Source organism: Rana temporaria, chromosome 7 (assembly GCF_905171775.1).
Source record: "Rana temporaria chromosome 7, aRanTem1.1, whole genome shotgun sequence".
Lineage (NCBI taxonomy): Eukaryota > Metazoa > Chordata > Amphibia > Anura > Ranidae > Rana > Rana temporaria.
Window position 1 is genome coordinate 100,705,179 of NC_053495.1, and position 24,651 is coordinate 100,729,829.

General features: G+C 41.6%; 1 protein-coding gene across 27 annotated transcripts in view; it reads right to left on the minus strand.

Annotated features, from left to right (window-relative positions):
- Nucleotides 1-4,946: 4,946 nt before the first annotated feature.
- Nucleotides 4,947-24,651, minus strand: part of PRG4 (proteoglycan 4) — a 153,864-nt gene continuing 134,159 nt past the window's right edge. For all 27 annotated transcript variants that reach the window (XM_040359775.1, XM_040359764.1, XM_040359768.1 and 24 more), the window contains 5 exons: nt 23,681-23,817; nt 21,444-21,600; nt 12,859-13,047; nt 8,188-8,313; nt 4,947-5,808 (listed from right to left, as the gene is read on the minus strand). In XM_040359775.1, coding sequence (XP_040215709.1) covers nt 5,708-5,808; nt 8,188-8,313; nt 12,859-13,047; nt 21,444-21,600; nt 23,681-23,817 — 710 coding nt within the window. In that variant the 3' untranslated portion in view covers nt 4,947-5,707. The remainder of the gene's footprint in view (nt 5,809-8,187; nt 8,314-12,858; nt 13,048-21,443; nt 21,601-23,680; nt 23,818-24,651) is intronic.

Consider the following 24,651-nt stretch of genomic DNA (forward strand, 5'->3'; position numbering starts at 1 on the left):
CTACATCCCGATGTTTTTCTGGCCAAATGCCAGAGATTGAGTACCCCTGACGTAGATCTGTTGGCATCCAGATTCAACAAGAGGTTGGACAGCTTTGTGCCAAGAAAAAGGGACCCCTTGGGATCAGTTTTCACAGATTTATGCATTCCCTCCAGTTCAGCTGCTTGTTCGCAGGAGTAAGGGAAGCCAGTAATCCTAGTAGCTCCGCCGTGGCCCAGGAGATCCTGGTATGCAGAGATCATGAGGATGGACCAAATATGGGTTTTCTCCAAATAACAAATTGATAAGTTAACATAGTCCAGAGCACAGATCACCACAAATATTTGGGGATGAGGTTCGAATTGTTGAACATTTGTTACTTACACAATCTGCTTTTTGTTTGCAGCACATCACTGCATACTTGTGGTGTAAAGTGTGTTGGTAATATTAATGAATAAAGTATTATTATTGTGGAAGCAGAAGTGCAAGAGTAAAATGCAACCTTCTTTACACAAATACGAGCAGTGGTGCCTCCACCTTGGGACAATCAACTACAACAAAAGTACTGTTGGTAGTTTAACAAATACCCAGATTGGAAAGTTCCTCAGTTTTTGGAGTCAGGTTTCGCAGAAGATTTTCATATCCTCTGTAACTTAGTAGACACTCCTCCTGTCCCATGCAAGTTAGGATCTGTGTTGCAACACCCCAAGGTAGTTTCATCAAAGTTGCAAAGAGAAATTGACTTGGGCCAGATAGGAAGGCCTTCGAGTGCCTTCCATAAGTTGGTAGTTTCTTCTTTGGACGAGGTCCCTAAACAAACACATTTCAGCTCATTCAATACTTTTCCTTCCCAAAAGAGGGCTCAGTGAATGATGCACTTGACTCTTAGCTGTGTGCAGTGCTATAAATTTCCTTAGATGCAGCCATGGCATCATGTCCACATACCTGGTTATTCTATAACGATGGTTGATTCTTTATCCCAGTTTCAGTAGAACAAGTTCTGATTGTTGGCACTGGAACCGTGTTTAATTTGGATAAAAGGTCAACCTTACATTTACTGGTCCAATGGCAGCCAGCTGGGAGAGCTGCAAAGGGAGGCAAATGTAAGGTGGATAGTCATACCCAGGATGATCTGGAGCTGTATGTTACCAGAAATTCATCACTACTCCCAGCTTGATGGACTACCTAACATTCTGGTCTTACATGTTGCCTGGAAATTATGTATGTGTGCAGTAAATGTGGGAGATAACTAGAGACATTAAATTTGATGTGTTGCGATTACAGGTATATTTTCTGGGTACCATTATCATGTAATCCAATATGGCAGCTTGTAATCTGGTGCGTGGCTCGTTTTGTGAACACGATAAATAAGGCTGTCATTAAAATCAACCAAGAGCTGGGGAGGTGCATAGTTCTAATTTCAGTTTACTGGTTTGGCACAGGGAGTGCGGAACACATATTATACCTTAGAAGGGATGGAGTTAAACTCAGGAAATATATGTGGTTTCTATGAATGCAGGACAGAATACAAACAGTCATGATGGTGTAGAGGTGCATTCAAACACATAAGGTCTCTTGAGGTGCTATGATGAATTATTGAGGATAATTGAAGACATTTATGTGTGTGGGACCCATCTAAGGTACAGCATCCTGTGGCATCATCTGGTACTGTGGTTGGTGGTATGGGATGTAGGTAAGTAGTAGATTCTGTATCAGGTTATGTTATTGTCCTGGAGGCAGTGTGTGGTGAGCTGGGGGCATAGCAGGTAACAGAGTGGGCCACAGAAGCAATACTGTTAGTGATGTAGTTTCTGTCTTATGCACCTTCAAAGATCATTATCCCATGCTTGATTTAAAAATTATACTTGATTATGTATTTTTACAATATTGGAATGTAATTTTGTTAATGAAAGGGCCAACCTGGCCATTAAAATCCAATGCGGTCTCCCCCACTACTCTCTATCTCTCTATTTCCGCTCTTTTTCATTTTCTAGACTCTTCCTATCCTTCTCACTACATTTCCCTTTTCCTCTTTTCGCCAACACGCACTCTGGCAGTCTAGACTGTGTCGTGATACAGAACATCTGAATTACACTCAATCGATCAGATGTTGCCTTATACTGCCTTTTTGTACTTTTTTCTGTTGGAAAATTTTGAAAACCAATAAAACTGTCAGTTTTAAAAAAAATCTGATGTGGTGTTGGCTGCATGTGTGAGATTAAGGGGTTGGATTTGGGATGTTTGATGTGGAATTAGGGTTACCACTGCTGTGACTGAAGACTGCACTGCAGCCAACTGACACAGTATATATTGAACTGGAAAAAGCCATATTAAGAGAACTAGAATAGCTTACCCAAGGTATACTTCCACATGGAACTAAAAGAGACTGCATTATACTAAAAATTATACTTAGACACATGCAGTTGGTTTTGGTCCGAATACAAATTCGAACACATTTTTGTCACCGCCTGGGGCAGGATGGGTCGGTGAAGTCGCAAGGAGGTGGGATCACACGCTAATGTCATCAGGTGATGCCGTCCTTAAACTATTTAAGAAATGTCGGAAAAAAGAGCAGGCAGTTGACAAGACCAGAGGGTTTTTTTTTTCAGGTCTGGCGGTGTGGTATGATTGTGGATAGATCTACACTGGGGGACATTTTTTTTATTTTTAATAGAGGAATTGTCAGAAATGAAAGTACTGTCTTTATTCACTTTTTACACTTTTTTGGTGAATAGGTAGGGGTACTATGTACCAAATACTCATTCACATAGGGGGTCAATATCTGGGGGCCCTTTGCTAAAGGATTCCAGATTCCAATAAGCTCCCCACCTGCAGACCCCCACAACCACAGCCTAAAACCAGGGTTGTGGGGAAGAGGCCCTTGTCCCGATCAACATGGGGACAAGGTGCTTTGGGGTGGGGTTGGGGCAGAGCCATTTGAGGGCATGTGGCCTGGTATGGTTCCTGACCTGCCGGGCTGCATTCTCGGATAAGTGTCTGGTACGGATTTTGCTATTTTTTAAAACATTTTGGTGCTTTTTTGGTGGGGGATTTTATATTGCCAGTGTTCTGACGAGATGGGTCCCCCATCGGATAATGTCCGGGCTGGACTGCGCAGCGCTTGCGCAAACAGAGTCGGCAAAAATCTCAAAGGATGAACAGCTGTTCTTCAACTGTACACAGCGCCTGCGCAATCAACATGCCACATGCAGCCGCACGCTCCCGATGCTCGGGGAGGATTATTCATTGAATACAACTAGGGGCAGATGCATACAGAAGAGGTCACATGATAGGAAGTGCTTTTCTCAAGGGGGCAGATGTATTATTGAGCAGTACTTTTTTCAATAAACTACACGTCTTTGCCTCTTCCCCTTGTTGTGTTGAATGAATAACCATACATCCGCCCCTTTGAGAAAAGCACTGCCCATCATGTGGCCTCTTTTGTATGTATCCGCCCCTTGTTCTATTTAATGAATAACCTGCCCAGAGAAACCGGGAGCATGCGGTGCATTGATTGCGCAGGCACCGTGTACAGCTGAAGAGCAGCTGTTCATCCTCTCAGATTTTGTCGGCTCTGTTTGAACCTGTGCAGTCCAGCCCAGGCATTATCCAACGGGGGACTCATATCGACAGGACACCAGCATTCTGACAGCTGATGAGTCATTGATTTTTAAGGATACAGTAGACAGCTTAACGGCCCGCTGTTTAAGAACCAGCTATTCTTCACTCAGAATTCTAATTGGCCGATAAGTTTTAGACTGATCCGCATTCGAATCGTTAATAAACTAAATGCAATTTAACAAAAAAATAAACTGAAACTTAACTAATTCCAAAATGAATCAACAAAATGAAATTAGTAATATAACAAATCTATCAGAAACTAAACAAAATACATTTTTCTGTTCTGCACATGTTATACGACTGTTCCGAAATTGAATAGTGGCCTGAGAATAACTGACCCAGAAAGCTCCATCTGCAAAGCCCAGTACCCAAAAGGTCAGATTTTCAAGGTGGTAAAAAGAGTGGTAGCCTAATCCTGGAGAAATGCTTCCGACCTGTTCACAGATGCCAAAGCCAAGGTATCTCAAATAGTGTTTTTGAGAACCAACAGCTATACAAAATTATACCATGCCTAAATTCCCAAAAAATCTTGAATTCTTGGGTCATAAAAGAATTGCCTCTCCTTGAAACTTATACATGGTTTAATTGAATCTTATTGACCCCATGTTTCAGTAGGTTACTGTTTTTTTATGGTAAATTAATAAACAAGAAGGATTTCACTGAGATGTAAATTTGCATTCCAATTACCAAAACCACCTTCCATTCTCTGTGCTCCTTCATAAGCGTTTTTTGTAAACTGCTAATACCGTAAAATTATAATTTAGCACTATGACACGTGCCATAAAATTAATGTACCTTTCAAGTTAAAATGAAGTATCTATATATTCCGTGAACTAGTGTTAAGGTGTTACCTTGTTCCCTGGCGCCGGAAGTGCAATATTAGGCCACATTTCTCTGCACCTTTCTCTATACCTTTCAAGTTGTTGACAAATGTTTATGGTTGACATTCTGTTTTTTCTTCAATATCCAACAAAATGTTGTTTATTAAAAAAAAAAAAAAAAAACAGGACTCCCTTATTTTAATATACATGTACATGCTATTTGCCAATTATGGAAATAAGTGGTACTTTCCTTTTTGGCACCAAGAGTCGGTTGCAGCTAGACAGTCCTGTAGGTGAACTAAGCTTCTAATTGCATGCCTACCTCTCTCATGCTTGCTGAGAGCCTCAATGCTGATACAGAGATTCAGGGTACTGTGGCAAAAGATACAAATCTTGTTTTACTAAAATCTGCATGGATTTCAGTATAACAAGATCGGTACACTCGATTTTACAAAGTCTTCTAAATATATTTTATATATATATTACAGTGTTTTCAGTTTTTATAGTAATTGACAAAAAACCAAACACATTCAAATATAATTTATTAACATTTTTATAAGAAACAAACTTGTGTTTAAATACATGTACCGTACTTTTCTGATTTGGTCACTCACATTTGGTCAATACATTTACTGGCAAATATGCTCCTATAAATTTCCCCTTCCCTCAAACATTCATCTACAGACAGAAATAAAAAAATTGTACTGTAGTTCTGCTTTTTTATTACCTTCCGGTAGTGCTGTTTTGATCCAGGCAGCCAAAAAAATTACATCACTTAGTTGGTCTTAATAAAGCCTATTGGCATTGTATACTGCTGTTTCAAATTCCTACTGCTGTGTTGTGTTATATATACTTGTGGCAATGTTTTGCCTAGACTGAATGAGCTAAAAGCTAAAACAACACTGGGATTGTTTTACTTAAGAAGCAGAGACTCTTGCCAAAGTGTAAAGTCACTTAGCCTATCACAGTAAAGCAGTGTTCACTTCTATCATCCAAATCTCTGCATGAAAAAATCCTGTTCTGGATTTTAAATATCCCTTGCACGAGACTGAATAATCAAAGTAATAACAGTTTCACTTCATTTACTAAGCTTATTGAACTTTTATTATTTAACTTGAGTGGACAATGTTTTTTTCACAATAGTCATCTGCTGGAGAACAAACATAGATGCATACCAGTCTTGCATTCATAACAAGTAGTCTAAACTTTAGGGTTGAAGCAAATTAATACCATATAGTGATCCTTCAAAAATGTTTAATTCAAATTTACAACTTGGTATCTTCCTTTCATTCTTTGCACTTGTAAAAGTCCTTTGTTGTTTTCTGCTCAGCCTCAGCTGGGGGTTTCATGGCAACTTTGCTTGACATGTTGATGTTGTAATATTTGTCTGTAAAGAAAAAGCATTGATCTGAACATGACTTTTTAATGTATAATACTTCTTAGAAATTACCAAATTGTTTTCATTTGTTTTCACTATTAGATTGTCATAATTTAATTGCCATACCATAAAGAAAACCCTTGGCAAAATGCATAGTTAAAATGTATATATACAGTACATGTACAGTTGGAAACCTGGTCCGCCAATCTTGTGGTCCACGAATCGGAAGTGTTGGGCACTGCACCCTTGTTTCTAATAGCTGTTTTAGTAAGACCTAGAGCTCAGGACTGGAGGTCAAAGGGTATGTTTTCTCTTCTAAGCTGATATCCAGGAGCAGCACATTTATAACAGCATATACAGTATCTCATGAAATGGTGTATGGTGAGGAAAGTGGCACACACATTGTAAGGTCCAGAAGTAAATTTTTACTAAAAGAAATGTTCACATCAAAAACAGTGTATTTTGGGAGTTTAAAGGGGTCCCCTAAAGATAACATAAAATGGAATCAGTAATAATTATACTTTCTATGATATCTTCTTTTATACCTGATGAAGAGAAACCGGAAACATGTATGCTTTTATTTGAACACATGTTCCAATAAAAAATACCAACTGGCTTGTACAATAATATATCCGGTGCTTATCCTGTGACACATTAATATTATGATGTAGGCACCTTTGCCAGATATCCATAATTTAGTGCTGCAACCATCTGCAAACTGCACTGCAGTTAAGCAATACAGCTTGGTTCTGGACCTGCCCCTTTCTGAAAACGCATAAGGGATTGGCAGCACACTGATAAGGTCATCCCTGTGCTTGTCCTTCCTGACGCCTCGTACACACGACCGAGGAACTCGACGGGTGAAACACATAGTTTTCCTCGTCGAGTTCCTTGTTAGGCTGTCGAGGAACTCGACAAGGCAAGTTTCTCCATTCCCGTCGAGGAAATAGAGAACTTGCTCTCTTTTTGGCTCGTCAAGTTTCTCGACAGTTTCCTCAACGAAAATGTACACACGACCGGTTTCCTCGGCAAAAAAATATCTCCCAGCAAGTTTCTTGCTGATTTTTGCCGAGAAACTCAGTCGTGTGTACGAGGCCTGATAATACTTTGCAAGCATCTGGTTGACTCAAAGTGCTGACTCTATCTCTGAGTCTATGACCTTTTGTGCTGGACATTATTCAAGGGTTATATGAAGACAGATGTAGATATGGATGCTAAATCATTGATCTAAAATAAATAAATAGATTTATTTTTTATTTTAATATCTGCCGGGGTTTAGATTTAAAGGCCCAGATTCACAAAGAACTTACAATGGCGTATCCCCAGATACGCCATCGTAAGTCCGAATGTGAGGCGTCGTATCTATGCACGTGATTCAAAGAACCAGAATTTGTCCAAGATACGACTGACGTAAGTCTCTTACGCTGTCGTTTCTTGGGTGCATATTTACGCTGGCCGCTAGGGGCGCTTCCGTAGATTTACGTGTAGAATATGCAAATGAGCTAGATAGGCTGATTCAGAAACGTACTTGCGCCCGGCGTATTAATATACGCTGTTTACGTAAAGGCGTACGACCAGCGTAAGTTTACCCCTTATAAAGCAGGGGTAAGTCATGTTAACGTATGGACGTCGGAAAACCCGTAGAAATTTACGTTGTTTACGTAAGGCGTACGCGAATAGGGCTGTGCGTAAGTTACGTTCACATCATAGGCAGTGTTTGACATATCTGAGACATTCTATCCGACGTGATTTCTGAGCATGCGCACTGGTATACGTCCACGGACGGCGCATGCGCCGTTCGTTCGGCCCCTCATTTGCATGGGGTCACGGCTCATTTCAATAGAACACGCCCACTGCCTTGATAATTTGAATTAAGCGGGCTTACGCCGGCCCATTTACGCTACACCGCCGTAACTTAGGGCTCAAGTTCTTTCTGAATACTGTACTCGCCTCTCTAAGTTACGTCGGCGTAGCGCTTATGAGATGCGCTACGCCCGCCGAAAATTACGCCGATCTTTCTGAATCTGGCCCAAAGTGTATAGAAAATATCTCTTCACGTCAGAGAGATCCAAGAGAGGCTTTTTGCAAAGTTTGTACAGTATTAAAGGGATGATGGCCACCCCATCTGCAACAGAGAAACAATAGTCTATTCAAATGTCCAAGACTGAATATGATTTGGTAAAATTGCTGGACATTAAATGTCTCAGTTTTTCTGAGTTGTGGTTTTCATGAACCAAAGCAACCTGATTGAGTCTCTAATTAGAGATATAGCAAATGGAAATTTGTGTTATGTACTTTCCATGCATTTCTGAACACTATATATTGCAGAGGGTACCATGTTTCTTGTTTTTGTGTTTGTTTTTGCTCCATGTGTCTATAGAAACTTACCTTTAGTAAAGACAAAATAATCAAATCCATCTTGCTTTTGGGGATTAGGTAGTGATACAGCAGAGACAATGTTGCTAGGGATACCTCTCCAAGTTGAGCGAACTGAACGTTCTTTGTGAAGGATTCCTGAATGTAGAAAACATTAACAAATGCAATCAAAGTACAGGAGCCAACATCGTATACATGTACCCATCTTACCATCAAAAGAACAGATGCACTCTTTTGATTACCTTTTACTGCAAGCACAAAGTTGTTCCTTTGTCTCAAAGTAGTGAGATACCTTGCTTATGGTAGGTTGTATAGTACAGGGTGGTCAGTCAATTGCAAAATGATTTGATTACTTAACAATTCCTTTTTTTTTCCTCTATCGTCGATTTAGTAGCACAAGATTCTTGAAGTTATATGTTTTGACTGCTGCCTGCAGAAACAAACTGTAGGCCAGCCCCAGGATCTATAACCCCTCTGACATATACTATGCTCAGTTTTTCTTAGTGTTCTTAGGCCCCGTACACACGTCCAAGAAACTCGACGAGCAAAACACATCGTTTTGCTCGTCGAGTTCCTTGTGAAGCCGCCGAGGATCTCGGCGAGCCAAGTTTCCCCATTGACTAACGAGAAAATAGAGAACATGTTCTCTATTTGGCTCGACGAGTTCCTCGTCGGCTTCCTCGGCCAAAAGTGTACACACGACTGGGTTTCTCGGCAGAATACAGCTCCGATCGAGTTTCTGGCTGAATTCTGCCGAGAAACTCGGTCGTGTGTACGGGGCCTTAGAAGGATAGATGTCTTTTCTCAGCTCTGCTTTTTTAAGATCTTTTTAAGAGATTTTCTTCAATCAACAGCTGCTGGTAGTCCCAAAGGAAACTTTGCTAATCTTGGAGCCTGTCCAGTGCGGCCATTGAGGGCAGGTTATCACAGCCAACATGCTCATGGATTCCACTGTGACAGCCGTGTTAAGACATGTTGCTGCATGGCATTTTGGAAGTTTGTGTGGTGGATCCTGCATGTTGGGGCTTCCTAGCACTCTAATTTGACACTGTAGTCCTCTCTAGGTCCTCTTTGTGGCTTACCTTTTCCTGACCTGTAAAATGTGCTACTTTTGCTCCAATAGGCATACAGTAGAGCACCCTCCTACTAAAGGTGGTCATGAACAGCCCAACCTTCCGCTGCATGTGATGCTTGGGGAAAGAATTACCTGTATAGGAATAACCTGGTGGTTCATAACAAGCACTTCTAAGCATCAGAAACTCTTGTTATTTCTACACAAATGTATCAAGTTTTAAAACCTTTCTGCAAAGAAACAGATCATTCTCTCATTTAAAATTGATAAAATGAAGACATTTCTAATTGAAAATGTCAACTGAGTAGCAAAAACATAGTGACAGTTGTCTTTCTTCCCACAGTTCTTAAGGAGATATCTGCTTAGTTATGGCCACCCTATAATACACTTCTGTACACAACTAATAGAGAAACAATGCATATTACTATCAAAGGTACTTTTTGTATGATGGCTATACTAATTACCTCATCCAGACAGAGACAAAAATCAGTCTGCAATCAGGAGGTCAATGGCCTAATTTACTGTATATGAGCATTTACCTGTATCGTGAGCATTGTGTGCAGCAAGCCAGCATTTGGACAGCTTTGTTGGCATTTTTAGAGCAATTTTCAGCTTCAGCTTGAGTATGTTAAACACAGATCTAAATGGGAATTGAATGTGCCACTAAACCCACATCATAAAAACTATCAGTAAATTCTGTATTACATGCTGTTTAAACTCACTCAGTCACTGAGGGCCAGATTCACAAAAGAGATACGACGGCATATCTCCTGATACGCCGTCGTATCTCTGTTTCTAACTATGCGACTGATTCAGAGAATCAGTTACGCATAGATAGGCAGAAGATCCGACAGGAGTAATGGACTTACACTGTCGGATCTTAAGATGCAGTATCGCGGCCGCCGCTGGGGGGAGTTTGCGTCGTAAACCAGCGTCGGGTATGCAAATTAGGAGTTACGGCGATCCACAAAGCTTTTTCCCGTCGTTACGTCGTCGCGAGTGTTAGATTTCCGTCGCAAAGATAGTGCACCTTTAACATGGTGTAAAAGTACTCCACCATGTTAAAGTATGCCTGTCTTTCCCGCGTCACTTTTGAATTATTTTTAAATTTTTTAATTTTCCTGGCGTAACTCTTTTTTCACGTCGCGATTCACAAAACGTCGGCGCGTCGTAATTTCGCGCAAAGCACGTCAGGAAATTTGCGACGGGAGCATGCGCAGTACGTCCGGCGCGGGAGCGCGCCTAATTTAAATGGTACCCGCCCCATTTGAATTGGGCCACCTTGCGCCGGACCTGTTTACGATACACCGCTGCAAATTTCCAGGTAAGTGCTTTGTGGATCGGGCACTAAATCGGAAAAATTGCGGCGGTGTAACGTAAACCGGTTACGTAAAATTGCGCCCGCTCTACATGAATCTGGCCCTATGAGCTTTGTTTTTTGTATTCTGCAAAAAACCTGGTTCATATTACTACTCTTTATCTCATCTTTCTGTTCATGTCCCCAATTTAACTAGGGATTTTGCAGCTGTGGTGGTAACTCGACACATGCTTAGTCTTCAGTGAGTTTTTATGCTGAGCATTTTCTCCCTATCACATCTGAGCAGCCCATGTGACTATAGAGTCTCACATGTGCTAAATGACAGCCCACTGCCTTCCTCCTACTCCATGCCCTCTAGCCAGTAAAACTCAACATGCACAGGATATTATATGTAAATTAATGGAAGCTTCACCTCCCTCTTATTCTAAGACATAAGCTGGAGGGGCGAGAAACAGCCTGTGACTGGCAGAAATCTGCCGACACCATGTTATTACCAAAAATAATAAAGATTTAATTTCAAATATATATTTGTATGACAATTTAAAACAGTTTATTGATATTAATTTTTTTTTTTACTCTGTATTGCAAGGGCTGTTTTTTTTTTAACCTGTGACCCGTAGCAGAGGACTAGAAGCTCCTTCTGCTTATGTTTCCCTGCAAACAGGCTGGGAAATATCTAGCTCATGTGCCGGCTGTATATCAAATAGGAAAAAGGTACTTAGATGTTTTTTATTTCTATTAAAATAATTAAAGTGCCATCATCCATATACAGAAATAGAGGGGACAATGTACATTGTACAGTGTGTATTTAGTATCACTTTGTCTTTAGCCAGCTCTCATTTAGATCCATATTGAACATCCCCTAACTAGATCTAAAGTTTACTTTAAAAGATTCAGCAAAGCAGCTGAAAGCTTATTTAACTGGTTGCCGATCAGCCGCCGCAGTTCTACGTAGCTCTACGTTGGCAGGCAAAGCGGCCACTAGGGGCGCGTGTGCGTCCCCTGCTCGCTCCTGACTCCCGCGCGCATGCCCGGCAGTCGCGATCACCGCCGGGCACCCACGATCGCTCGTTACAGAGCGAGAACCTTGAGCTGTGTGTATAAACACACAGCTCCCGGTCCTGTCAGGGGAGAAATACCTGACTGTCTGTTCATACAATGTATGAACAGCGATCAGTCATTTCCCCTAGTGAGTCCACCCCCCCTACAGTTAGAACACACCCAGGGAACATACTTAACGCCTTCCCCGCCCCATAGTGTTAACCCCTTCCCTGCCAGTGGCATTTTTATAGTAATCAATGCATTTTTATAGCACTGGTCACTATAAAAATGCCAATGGTCCCAAAAATGTGTCAAAAGTGTCCAAAGTGTCCGCCATAATGTCGCAGTACCAAAAAAAAATCACTGATCGCCGCCATTACTATTAAAAAACTATATTAATAAAAATGCCATAAAACTACCCCCTATTTTGTAAACGCTATAACTTTTGCGCAAACCAATCAATAAACGCTTATTGCGATTTCGGCCTAAACTGAGGAAAAACATTTTTTTTTATATATTTTTGGGGGATATTTATTATAGCAAAAAGTAAAAATATTATTTTTTTTAAAAATGTAAAAAATGTGTACATACAGCTCCCTTGACAGTCTTTTCTTAAAGCAACAACAGCATTTAGCAGAGATAGATTTCTGTACTATCAAACTGAGTTTACCTCAAGATTATTTGGTACAGTGAGTCTGGACAAGCTTGCACAAGCTCCTGAACATATGCTCAAATTACAATCATCCAATGTTTATAGGCATTTTGATCTCTTGAATAGTACATGACACTCATATAACGGGGCAAGGAGGGTGGGCCTAAGCACTCACATGCTGCAAACATACATGCTTGGTGGCTCATTGCAAGTTCCAAGGACAGTAACTGAACTATCTCTACTTATGATCAGGAGGTGACGGGATGGGCTCACGATCATGTGGCCACTGTGACAGCCAATCACAGTGGTCAAGTAATCCGGATATCCATCCCGCCTACCCACCTTATAACCCGGTTAAAAGGCCACAGTGGGCAGGAGGGTGGAAAATGGTAAAGCTGTAAACACTTCTGAAACGTCCCTTCTTTTTGAGCTTTAAAAAAGTTTATCATTTCAGTAAAAGCAACCTAAATTGAAACCTTAAATGCTCTTATTTGTGTTTGGAAGTTACTACTAAATTATTAGCTACAGAATTATATTTCTAAATATAAAGCACCTTACACAATATAATATTAATGAATATAGCTTGATAGTGGCAATTACCTAAAGGTTGTGGTATATTAGTGAAAGTACGGCGTATCTCTATGCGATGTCTCACAATGTCTCGTGGAAAGCGGAACTTCACAGTCTGAACCCTCTGGGAGTATATAGGATAATTTACACTAGGCTGTTTCTTTTTGGTGCACCGTTTGGTCTGTTCTTGACGGAATGTATATTTTTGAACATTTCCACCTATAAAACAGTTATTTCAAAATCATACTCAAAATAATTAAAAGCAATGTAACATAGAATGCACAATCGGTACGGGAAAATATTGTGGTCCACTTCAATTGAAAAGCAAACCTGTTATGAGAAAAATGTGTGTGTGTGTGGGGGGGGGGGGTCATTGCCTACATCAGATAACTCAGCATACCTAGTCTGTATAATTGTCAGATGTAAAGTATTAAACAAAGAGCATGGCAGCCAGGCAACTAAAGGTCAATAAAGGAGGCTTCAATGTTTCTCTCATGGTTAATTTTCTTTGATGCAGTTAAATCAAAACAAAAGACAACTTAACCAGGACTTGTAATAATAAAAAGTGGTTAATTTACGAAAGGCGTATAGACTAATCACTTGCATGCAAGAATTTTATATTTTCTTGCACATTACTGAATGATGGAAGTCAGCACTCATTCACTAATGAAAATTCCCTTGCAAAGTGAACAGCTTATTTGCCTTTAGTAAATCAACTACATAATGTTAATTGCATTTTCTGTAGACTCAGAGCAAGCGGGCTCATGACGTGCATCAACACCATGTACTGAATGTGTAAGATGCAACTCAAATCAAGCAAATCTATATCATACTTATATAGTGTTTGAGATTATTATTTTTTTCGAAAGGTTGGTTGCTGAAACCATAAAAAAATACTCAAAACAAAATAATCAGTTCTGTGTTGACTCAAGCTTCAAGCCTGTTCTATAAAGCTGGACATACTAAACATGTGTTGATGATCAAACTTTCATTTCCAAAATCAGAAAGCAAGTATAAGAAAGTTGGATTTAACTGCAAGGAGATGGTATCAAAATTGCCACCAATGAAACTTGGGGAAAAAATATGATCACTTTCAACTGAACTATATTTTTTTCCTTGTCATTTTTTTATTTTTCTATTTGAGTAGCTGTCACTCTATTACCAATTGTTAGCTTTAAAATCAACAGAATTCTGCTGGTTGAATAAATGTGTGGGTAGTAGGTTGCTTAGTTTGTGGCACTTGTGATCAAAAGAAATATAAATTACTATTAATAGTAACATTACAACTACTACTAATGATAACACTATGTGGGATTCCCAATAGATGCAAAGTGGAGGAAACCATTTGAAAATTGTTATATGTGTGGTCAGTATGAAACTTCTGCTAAAGCTGTGGTCTCAAAGTATTTCCCTTACAAATGACAAGACCTCATTGCTACACCTGCTTAAAAAAAAGAGGAGTACACAAAGGAATACGTCAATGTATATTGACTTGTAATTTACTCAGACAATCTTTTATTGCCTAACCTGTGTTCCCAGAGTTCTCTTTGATTACGTTGTTGTTACATTGCATTTTCAAGGACAAGGGTTGGACAAAAATAAAATGAAAACAATTTTAAAAAGAAAAAAGAGGGGAATGGGGGAATGGGGGGACTTTATATGAAGCACAACACCAGAACCAAATCAATGAATCATGAATCAATTAGTAAACACTATTTAATGGTGCACATGGATGCATGTGGGACAGTAAATAACATGTAATAAATAAGTTATAACATAATAAATACATATAAATGTATACACACACATAAGTGTTCCTGCATAGTAAATAATATATATTTTAAAATGTATTAAATGTAGCCCAAAATTGCATATAGACATGATTGTTTGCACACATGATAATGTAAAATTGATTCAAATGTATTCACGGTTTAGTTGTTGTCTCGTATAAAGTCCCAACAATTTTATTAATGAACAATTTTAAAAAGGGTGTTTGACATTGAGGTAAATAAACTCCAACTTTAACGTAGCTGCAAAGGTAAACCTTATTAGGCCAACTGCTGATTAGCAGAATGTGAGGCTACGGCAGTATGCTGAGCCTGCATGGGATAGAGCAGAGGGAGAAGTGGGCTGCCGCGCTCTGGGGTAGTAACAGCCTCTGATTGGTCAGCTGCGGCAGCCCCCTTCTCTGATAGGTCCGTTCGCGTGAGGTAAAACCCGCACTGGACGAGCCTATATAAGGGAGAGGCTGAGGCGATTTGCTCAGTCACATCTCCTGACAGGCAGCATCGCCCGCCTCTCCCTCTCTCTCAGGATGAAGCGCGCTGTGCAGGACAGCCGTGAGGAGCTCTTATGTAGACTCCTAGAGAAGGCGGAGAGCAGGGGAGGTGAAGAGTGGCTGAAGCGTTGCCTGTCTGAGGAGAGTGGCTCTGTTTTATCTGTCAGCCCAGCTGCAGTACCAGAGATGAGCGTGGGCGCCCCCAGGAAACAGCCTGGAAGAAAAAAGAAATGTAAGACCAATAATTTAGCTCCTCAAGCTGAGGGAGCTGCAACAAGAGGTGCTTCTTGCCAGCAAGGGAGCAGCGCTGCCTCTTCCCCCCCTCCTGGGGACTTGGGTGAGCATGTTTTACCTGAAGTTGTTTTCAGTAATGTTAACCAGTTATCTGCATTTTCTAGTCTAATTGAATCTTTGTCTGTCATTGTGCAGCAGTTCAAAGGTATACATGATGCGGATTTTACCTCACAAAATGTAAATATGTATGTGCAACCAGGTGAGAGTCTGAGTACTCAGGCATGCACAGTAAGTCAGAGTGCACAGGAGACTGGTGCTGGAAATAGCGATAATGCTATTGATATGGAGGAGGTTGGTGTGGTGTGGCATGAGGCTGGTCATCCCTCTCTGCTAAATAAGGATGTTACTGTCAGATCGAGTGTGAGGTGTCCTGCTGTTAATAATACTTTACCCCTCAGATCCTCGGCTGCTATGGTCAGCGAGTCTTCCTTTAAGGAACCCCTCCCTTGCAGTTTATCCCCGCTGGGTTTTCATCTGTCTAAGTCAGTCAAAGAAAAAATTTGGAGGGGTGAATATCTCGATATATTATCACTTCTCCCTGCTTCTAAGGAGTTTTTGGCTAAATCTGACAGGCAGTCCAGCGAAAGAACAGAGGAAGATAGGAGGAGAGCGGTTCCTAAGACATTTCAAAACTGGCTGCAAGCGTTCTGTATCTATTCAGCAGTTATGGGAGAACGCTTCCCGGGGAAGTGCTCAGGTTTATTCCAACACCTGGATATTATTGCGGAGGCCTTTCGCCACTTTGGCGGCTCCGCATGGTTCTCATATGACGAGAATTTCCGTCAAAAACTAGCTGTGCACCCATCGCTGCATTGGGGGGCTAAGGACGTTGGTTTATGGTTAAACCTTATGCTGCCACCTAGGCCCCAGTTCACCCCTCGCCCCGCTTCAAATGGTCAGAGTCCAGTCAGGAAGGGTGTATGCTTTGCATTCAATGAGGGTCAATGTAAATTCTTATTGAATTGTAGATACAAACATGAGTGTTCTTATTGTGGCGGTACTCACGCGGCGAGCAGATGTTTTCGTAAAGCTGCCGCTAGTTCCTCTCATTCAGGACCCAAGGACACACATGGGAAAGGCCCCGACTCCGGTGAGCCTGGCAAGAATGCGCCCATGGCTCGAGCGCTATCCAGACCACAGGATGGCGGCTCTGCTAACTGAAGGTTTTGCCAATGGTTTCTTAGTGCCATCCTTTACTGGTTCAGGGTGTACACCAGTTAAAAATTTACTATCGGTATCCATGCACTCTAACTTAGTGCTTGAGAAAATTTGCAAAGAATTGTCTGAGGGTAGGGTGGCTGGCCCCTTTAATGACCCGCCATTCTCTAATTTCCGGTTGTCCCCTTTGGGCATCGTACCCAAGAAAGAGCTGGGTGCGTTCAGACTGATCCACCACCTATCTTACCCACCGCATTCGTCACTCAATGACGAAGTTGCCTCTGTGGAGGCTCCAGTCTGCTACGCCTCATTTGATGAGGCTTTGTGTCTTTTGAGGCAAGCAGGGCAAGGGGCTGTGCTAGCAAAGGCTGATATTAAGTCGGCTTTCCGCCTTCTTCCCGTGCATCCACAAGGCTTCAATTCTTTGGGTTTTCAATTTTTGAATAAATATTATTTTGATAAATGCATGCCAATGGGGTTTTCTATGTCATGCTTTTATTTCGAGGCTTTTTCCTCCTTCTTACATTGGGTCGTGTCAGTCGTTATCCCTCAAGGCCTTATCCTACATTATCTAGATGACTTCTTGTTTTTAGGTCCCCGGGGGTCATCAGTGTGTATGGAAGCTTTACAGGTTTTCTTTGACGTTTGTCATGACTTTGGCGTGCCTCTGGCCCAGGAGAAAACAGTTTTTCCCACGACAGTTATTGAATTTTTGGGGATCACGGTTGACTCCGAACGAATGGAATTCAGATTGCCACAACAGAAGATACATAAAATGAAGTCTATGATTGCAACCTTTCTTGTCAGTAAGAAGGTGTGCTTAAAGGAGGCACAATCTTTGCTGGGTCTTTTTGCTTTTGCAGCCAGAGTCATCCCTATGGCGAGGGTATTTTCGCGCAGGTTCTCGTTAGCCATAAAAGGTATGGTGAACCCTTACGCTCATTTCCGAATTTCAAAAAGCATCAAGGATGATCTAGGAATTTGGGATGCTTTTTAAATGAGTTTAATGGTTCCTCGGCCTGGCAAATGGACTTTATTAATAGTTCTCAGTTGGAATTCTTCACCGATGCAGCTGGCTCTGCTGGGTTCGGGGCTTTCTTGGATGGGCGCTGGTGCGCCCAGTCCTGGCACCCTGATTGGCTCCAGAAGGAGATACTTCAAAATCTAGTTCTGTTGGAGCTCTTTCCAGTGATTGTGTCGGTGGTTGTGTGGGAAGACATCTTTAGGAATCGTAGAATCTTAGTTCATACGGATAATAAAGGTGTCTTTTTTGCCATCAATACTCTGTCCTCTAAGTCTGATCCCGTTCTGAGGTTATTGCGTTTCCTTGTACTTCATTGTATGAACTGTAATATATGGTTGAGAGCTGAGCATATTGCAGGTAAAGAAAATAACATAGCAGATTCTTTATCTCGTTCACAGTTCAAGAGATTCCGAGAGTTGGCGCCATCAGCGGATCAACATGGCACCCCTTGCCCAGACTTCCTCTGGGGCTTAATTTGGGAATAATATTCCGGAATCTCAAGGCTTCAGTAGCGGAAAACACCTGGAGGGATTATAGGCTTTCATGGCACAAATGGTGCTCTTTCTGTCAACCATTGGGTTTGGATCCACTAGATGTGTCTTCTTACGTGGCTTTGTCTTTTTTGTCCTTTCTCATTCAGTCTAATCTGTCCCCGGCTTCCATAGGTAAAATATTGGCTGGAGTTTCTTTTTTCCTTAAGTTTGCAGGCCTTCCTGCTCTTACCTCTTTCTTTCAGGTCACCCAGGTTTTGAAGGGCCTCAAAAAGTCTAGGCCCTCTTTAGATAATAGGCGTCCCATATCTATCCCCATTTTGATCGATCTTCTTCAGATCCTTCAAGATGTCTGCTCATCCAATTTCGAATCTTTGCTTTTTAAGGCTGCTTTCTCTATAGCATTCTTTGGAGCCCTTCGGTTAGGTGAGTTTACTGCAGCAAATAGAAACGCTTTTTCATTTCTCCGTTTTTCTCATGTTCAGTTTGACGTCGGTTCTGTCCGTCTGTTTTTGTCCAGATCAAAGTCCTCTCAGGTTGGCCAGTGGTTTTCTTTATCCAGTTCTCCTAATGAGGCTATCTGTCCCGTGTTTCATGTTCGTAATTATCTTTTGGTCAGACCATTGAGTAACGATTTTTTTTTTTTATTCATGAAGACTTGTCCTCTCTAACTAGGTACCAGTTCTCAGCTGTTTTGGCCTCCTGTTTGAAGCGCTTGAATTTATCTGGGTACCAATTTTCTTCCCATTCTTTCCGAATTGGCGCTGCCACCACAGCTGATTCTATAGGTTTTTCAGAGAGTAAGGTTAAAAAAGTGGGCAGGTGGGGCAGCAATAGATATAAGTTATATGTTCGTCCCAGTCTTCTAACTTTATGATTCTCTTTCAGATTTATCCAGGAATATCGCTTGGGTCATAGGTCACTCCTACGTGTTCTGGGCTTACAAGCACTCCGGATCCAGATCATACTCTGCTAACCTGGGGCTTGATCCTGATTTATTTTTAATTTTATGGTCAGGTGTTAGAGGTATGCGGTGGCGCAATTTAAAAGACCACCTAGCTTATTTGTCTTCTGTCTGGCCTCAACCCCAAGTGATAGTTATCCACGTGGGGGCTAATGACTTGGGTAAATTCAACACATGGGACTTGTTATGTGAAATGAAAAGGGATCTCTATTCCATAACTCAAATGTTCCCAGGTTCAGTGTTAGTATATTCTGAGATGGTTCCCAGGCTGTTATGGTCGCCGCACGGCACCCTTTTCTACGTGGATAGAATCCGCAGACGGCTAAATAGGACGATTCATAGTTTTATGCCTTCAATTGGTGGCTCTTCCTTTCGTCATTCCGAGTTAGAGGGTTTTTTGCCTGGGTTGTTTCGGGTTGACCAAATTCATCTGTCAGGCATTGGCCTGGACATTTTTAATATGGGTATCCAGTCCATGATCGAATCAGCCACGGTGGTGGGGGGCCTCGGCCAACAGCTTCGCGGTTGGCCCCGGCCGGTGGGGAGTAGTCGTCCAGCTTTTGCTGGATGGACAGAAATTAATTTGATTTTAAAGTTTTAAGTTTAGCCAATTTGGCCTTTTGTAATTTAATTTATTTATTGAGAAAATTTTTGTAACCCCGCCCCCACATTTTATGGATGACACCGTGGCCAATTTTACCAAAGTTAAATAAAAATGTTGTATCAAATTGTTGTTTGGTCTCCTTATTCAATACCTCTGTACTAGCCCATGTGAGGCTACGGCAGTATGCTGAGCCTGCATGGGATAGAGCAGAGGGAGAAGTGGGCTGCCGCGCTCTGGGGTAGTAACAGCCTCTGATTGGTCAGCTGCGGCAGCCCCCTTCTCTGATAGGTCCGTTCGCGTGAGGTAAAACCCGCACTGGACGAGCCTATATAAGGGAGAGGCTGAGGCGATTTGCTCAGTCACATCTCCTGACAAGCAGCATCGCCCGCCCGCCCACCCTTACCTGTCAGTTTGTCATAATAAGTCATGGGGTCGTCTGTATGGGGGGAGTAGTCGTCCAGCTTTTGCTGGATGGACAGAAATTAATTTGATTTTAAAGTTTTAAGTTTAGCCAATTTGGCCTTTTGTAATTTAATTTATTTATTGAGAAAATTTTTGTAACCCCGCCCCCACATTTTATGGATGACACCGTGGCCAATTTTACCAAAGTTAAATAAAAATGTTGTATCAAATTGTTGTTTGGTCTCCTTATTCAATACCTCTGTACTAGCCCATGTCTCAGCTATAATACTGACCAACAGTTTTGTGACATTTTCACTCATACTTCAAGTGCAAAAAATATTGAATGAAAGAAAGCAACCTATTGTCAGTTATATTTATTGATTCTCAGTTATATTAGTAGGTTGTATTTCCCTGTTTGGTCTTTTTATGGTATACATCTGGGTGAAAGTGGTTAAAAAAGCTGCAACACTTTGAAGCGAATGGCCATTTGTGTATCTGTTAATAAATGACAGCATTGACAAGTCATTTACAAAATCATTGGCAGGGGTCACAAACTGAAGATTCCTGACACAGATACGCAGACATTTTACAAGATAGTCGCTAATTGCTGCCTAAATAGAGCTTTCCTAGAGATTTGAATCGGTATAATGGCCAATGAGTCCACGTTAACACTCAAGGTCTGTTGCTATCTTTTAGACATGTTAGGGTATGCATAATAGTCATCCATGTCTATGTTTGAGGAATTCCCAGCACTTATGTACAACCTTTATGGAAAATTCTAAAAAGAAGAGTGCAAAGTAGATTTCGATCTTATTCATGACGCATACGTCAGTAGTCATATGACAGCGCTCCAAGGTTAAAGCTGTTGTGAAGGCAAAGTTTGACCCTGCTCATTATTAACTTTTGAAGTACATACATTATTTATTTACCTTCTGTAATTTCCAGGGAAAGTACTGCTATGTATATTTGTTTAGCTTTGTATTTCATTGATTTGGTGAAGTTTGGAAAATACAGGAGCCCAATCATAATCAGGACAAACCTCAGCAGTGCATGACAGGTCAAAGCAAGCTATGATTCAGTTAAAGCAGAAGTAAACCCATTCATTTAGCTGTTTAAAAAAACAGTTACATTTCCGGCACATGCCGGGAATGTAACACTCCCATTGGTTGCGCTCTCAACCAAACTGTCAAATCATCAAATGGCTGGTGTCATAACTGATCACATGTGCAGCATCATGGCAGTTGTAGATCAAACTGAGGCCAAGATGGCAGCTTCCTTGGCTGTAAATGATAGGAGGGTTTACTTCCACGTTAAGCAATGTTAACTGGGATGCTGAATAAACTGATATATGAGGATCAAACTATGTGACCAATACAGCCATGCATTTTTTAATTGTTTACCTGGTTTAAAGAAATAGACAGACTCCGGTCTTGTTTTAATTCCAGACACTGAAAGTACAGCAGTTACTTTACCCCCAAGTCCTCCAAACCCTTTGATAATTTCTTTAGGGTATCCTTTGTCCATAGCATCATTAGTAAAGCGCCAGTAGCGTGGACCCTTTGAATGAAAGTATTTGTATTATTTTCTTGCAGCTTGCAAAAATTGTAAACACAAAGATATATATATATTCTACCCCCAAGATATACTGACTGACTGTAGGATGTGTTTTATTTCTACTGCTGGAGAAAGTACATTTTATTTTTTTATTTTTTTGTATTTGTGCTGGGAGGGGGTATTCAGGGGGTATGATTTTTTTGAGGAGGGCACATTTGTGGTGGTATGCTAGGGGTGGTAATTTGGAGAGATTTGTGTTGGAGGGGAATGAAGGAAAGAGGATTTGTGCTGGGAGGAGGGGATTAGGGAGGGGAGGGGTGATTGTGCTAGGAGGGGAAATGCTGGGGTTTGGGGGAGAGGATTTGTGCTTGGATAGGGTATTTCAGCAGGGGGGTTTTGAACTGGGAGGAGGGGCAATTTATGCCTAGGGGGTAAGCATGCCCCCCTAATCTGTGCTCAATTATTTTGGGTGGAGGGGACTTTTTTTTTTTCATTGAAGTTGGTAAGCATACACTGGTTGCATACAAATATTGGCTGGTACACACTATAAAGGCTGCTTTTAACCTCCATTCTCCAATAATTACAATGATAATTGGAATGAGAGGTACAATCTAGCAAATAGAACTACTTTTCTCAATGCAAATAGAGATCTATTCTGCATATTACCTGATCTTTTTTTTTTTTTAAGTGTTAAAGAACATTAGCGAGATAATACATCTATTAGGTTGAATTCACAAAGCTATGGCAATCAATATGTTTAGCATTGAGCGCTGAAAAAAAAAACACCTATTATTGTGATTATCACATACAATATTATTTCTATAGTACATTTAGCCTAGCAGTGGCGGTGCGTGCATAGAGGGCGAGGGAGCGCCGCCCCCTCTGGCTCCCGCACACGCCACTGATCACAATATACATAGATTCATGCATTGCATGAATCTATGTATTGCTGCCGAATATTCAGATGGCCGGCCCCCTGATGAGCGCCGGCCATCTGAATAACGGCAGCTGTGGAAGTGCCTATCAGAGCCAACGGCCTATGGCCTCAGACTGTAGTCGTCTTCCAGATGATTATCCTCTGGACACACGGGGGGTGCGTTCCTTGGATAAGAGTGACAGGTGTCTCAGCCAATCAGGTTCACCGGTTCTGGTTAGCGGTAACCTGATTGGCTGAAGCGTCACCGAGGGCGGGAGAAGACATCGAAGGGTGGTAGAAGCACGGCTGACCCCAGAAAGGTAAGTGCCAGGTCACAGTGGCAGCCAGCATTTTACTGGGCACAGTGGCGACAATTGCGGGGCACAGTGGTGACAATTGCTGGGCACAGTGGTGACAATTGCTGGGCACAGTGGTACCAATTGCTGGGCACAGTGGTAACAATTGATGGCACAGTGGTAACAATTGATGGGCACAGTGGTAACAATTGATGACACAGTGGTAACAATTGATGGGCACAGTGGTAACAATTGATGGCACAGTGGCTTAGTTTGGCATGGCACAGTGGTGACAATTGATGACACAGTGGTGACAATTGATGGCACAGTGGCTGCGTTTAATGGCATGGCATAGTGATGACAATTGCTGGGCACAGTGGTGACAATTGATGGCACAGTGGTAACAATTGATGGCACAGTGGTAACAATTGATGGCACAGTGGTGACAATTGATGGCACAGTGGTGACAATTGATGGGCACAGTGGCTGCATTTGATGGCATGGCACAGTGGTGACAATTGATGGGCACAGTGGCGATAAATAATGACAGTGGCTGCGTTTGATGGCATAGCACAGTTGCTGCATTTGATGGGCACAGTGGCTGCATTTGATGGGCACAGTGGTTGCAATTGATGGGCATAGTAGCTGCGTTTGATGGGCACAGTGAAGCTGCAACTGTTTTGTTTTTTCGTTTGTTTGCGCCCCACCCCAAAAAAAATTGGAGCACCAGCTGCCACTGTAGCCTACTGCAACCAAAGTATGATTATTTAATGGCAGAATTCGTAGACATTTAAGTGGCATACAGTATATTTCTATTGGATAATAATTGTAATTAAAATACTAATTACATTTGTACAATATGATTTCATACCTTAAAAAAGAATGTCTTGCCACCACAATTACATCTTGTAAATACTGTGTCAATTGGAGATGGAATTCCCCATACTTCACTAATTTTACGAGGCATTTCTGTTGCTCCACCCTGATTAAGTGTCCAAAAGTAATGACCTGTAAAAACCCAAAGTATTTGTGTTACCATAATGCGCTTCAGTATTTCATTTTAATCACTTAATTTCCCCTACCGCCTTTTATGGACCCCGGCAGTTTTTACTTTACTGCTATGAGCCCGTTTGTTTGGTGGTAATTTTGTGATTATCTGAGATAACAGAGTACATGTATTGTCTTTTTTAGGACAAACAAGGCAACACTACAGGGATCAGTGTTAGGTTAATAAAACAGTGTTAAGCCTGGTACACACTATTGCTGCGTACACACGATCGGACATTCCGACAACAAAACCGTGGATTTGGAAATTCCGAATGTCAGGAACGCGGTCACGTACAACACTATAACGAGCCGAGAAAAATGAAATTCAATGATTCCGAGCATGCATAGGATTTTTGTGCGTCGGAATTGCATACAGACGATCGGAATTTCAGACAAGAACTTTTGTTGTCGGAAAAATTGAGAACCAGCTCTCAAGCATTTGTTGTCGGAAATTCCGACAGCAAATGTCCGATGGAGCCTACACACGGTCGGAAAATCCGACCAAAAGCTCACATCTAACATTTGTTGTCGGAAATTCCGACCGTGTGTACGCGTTCTCCACCATTGGCTGAGAGCGCTGATTGGGAGCATGCTCATCTGACAGAAGCCGACCAAACTTCTGGCTTCTGTCGGACAGGGTGGCATACACATGGGCTGAATGTCGGACATTTTTTTTAGAACAGGCCAATGTCTCTCAACATTTGGCCCTTGTGTATGAGGCTTTACTGTAGATAAAAATCTATCTAGTGTCCCCATTGGAAGATTTCACATATATCACTGTTCTGGGGACAACCC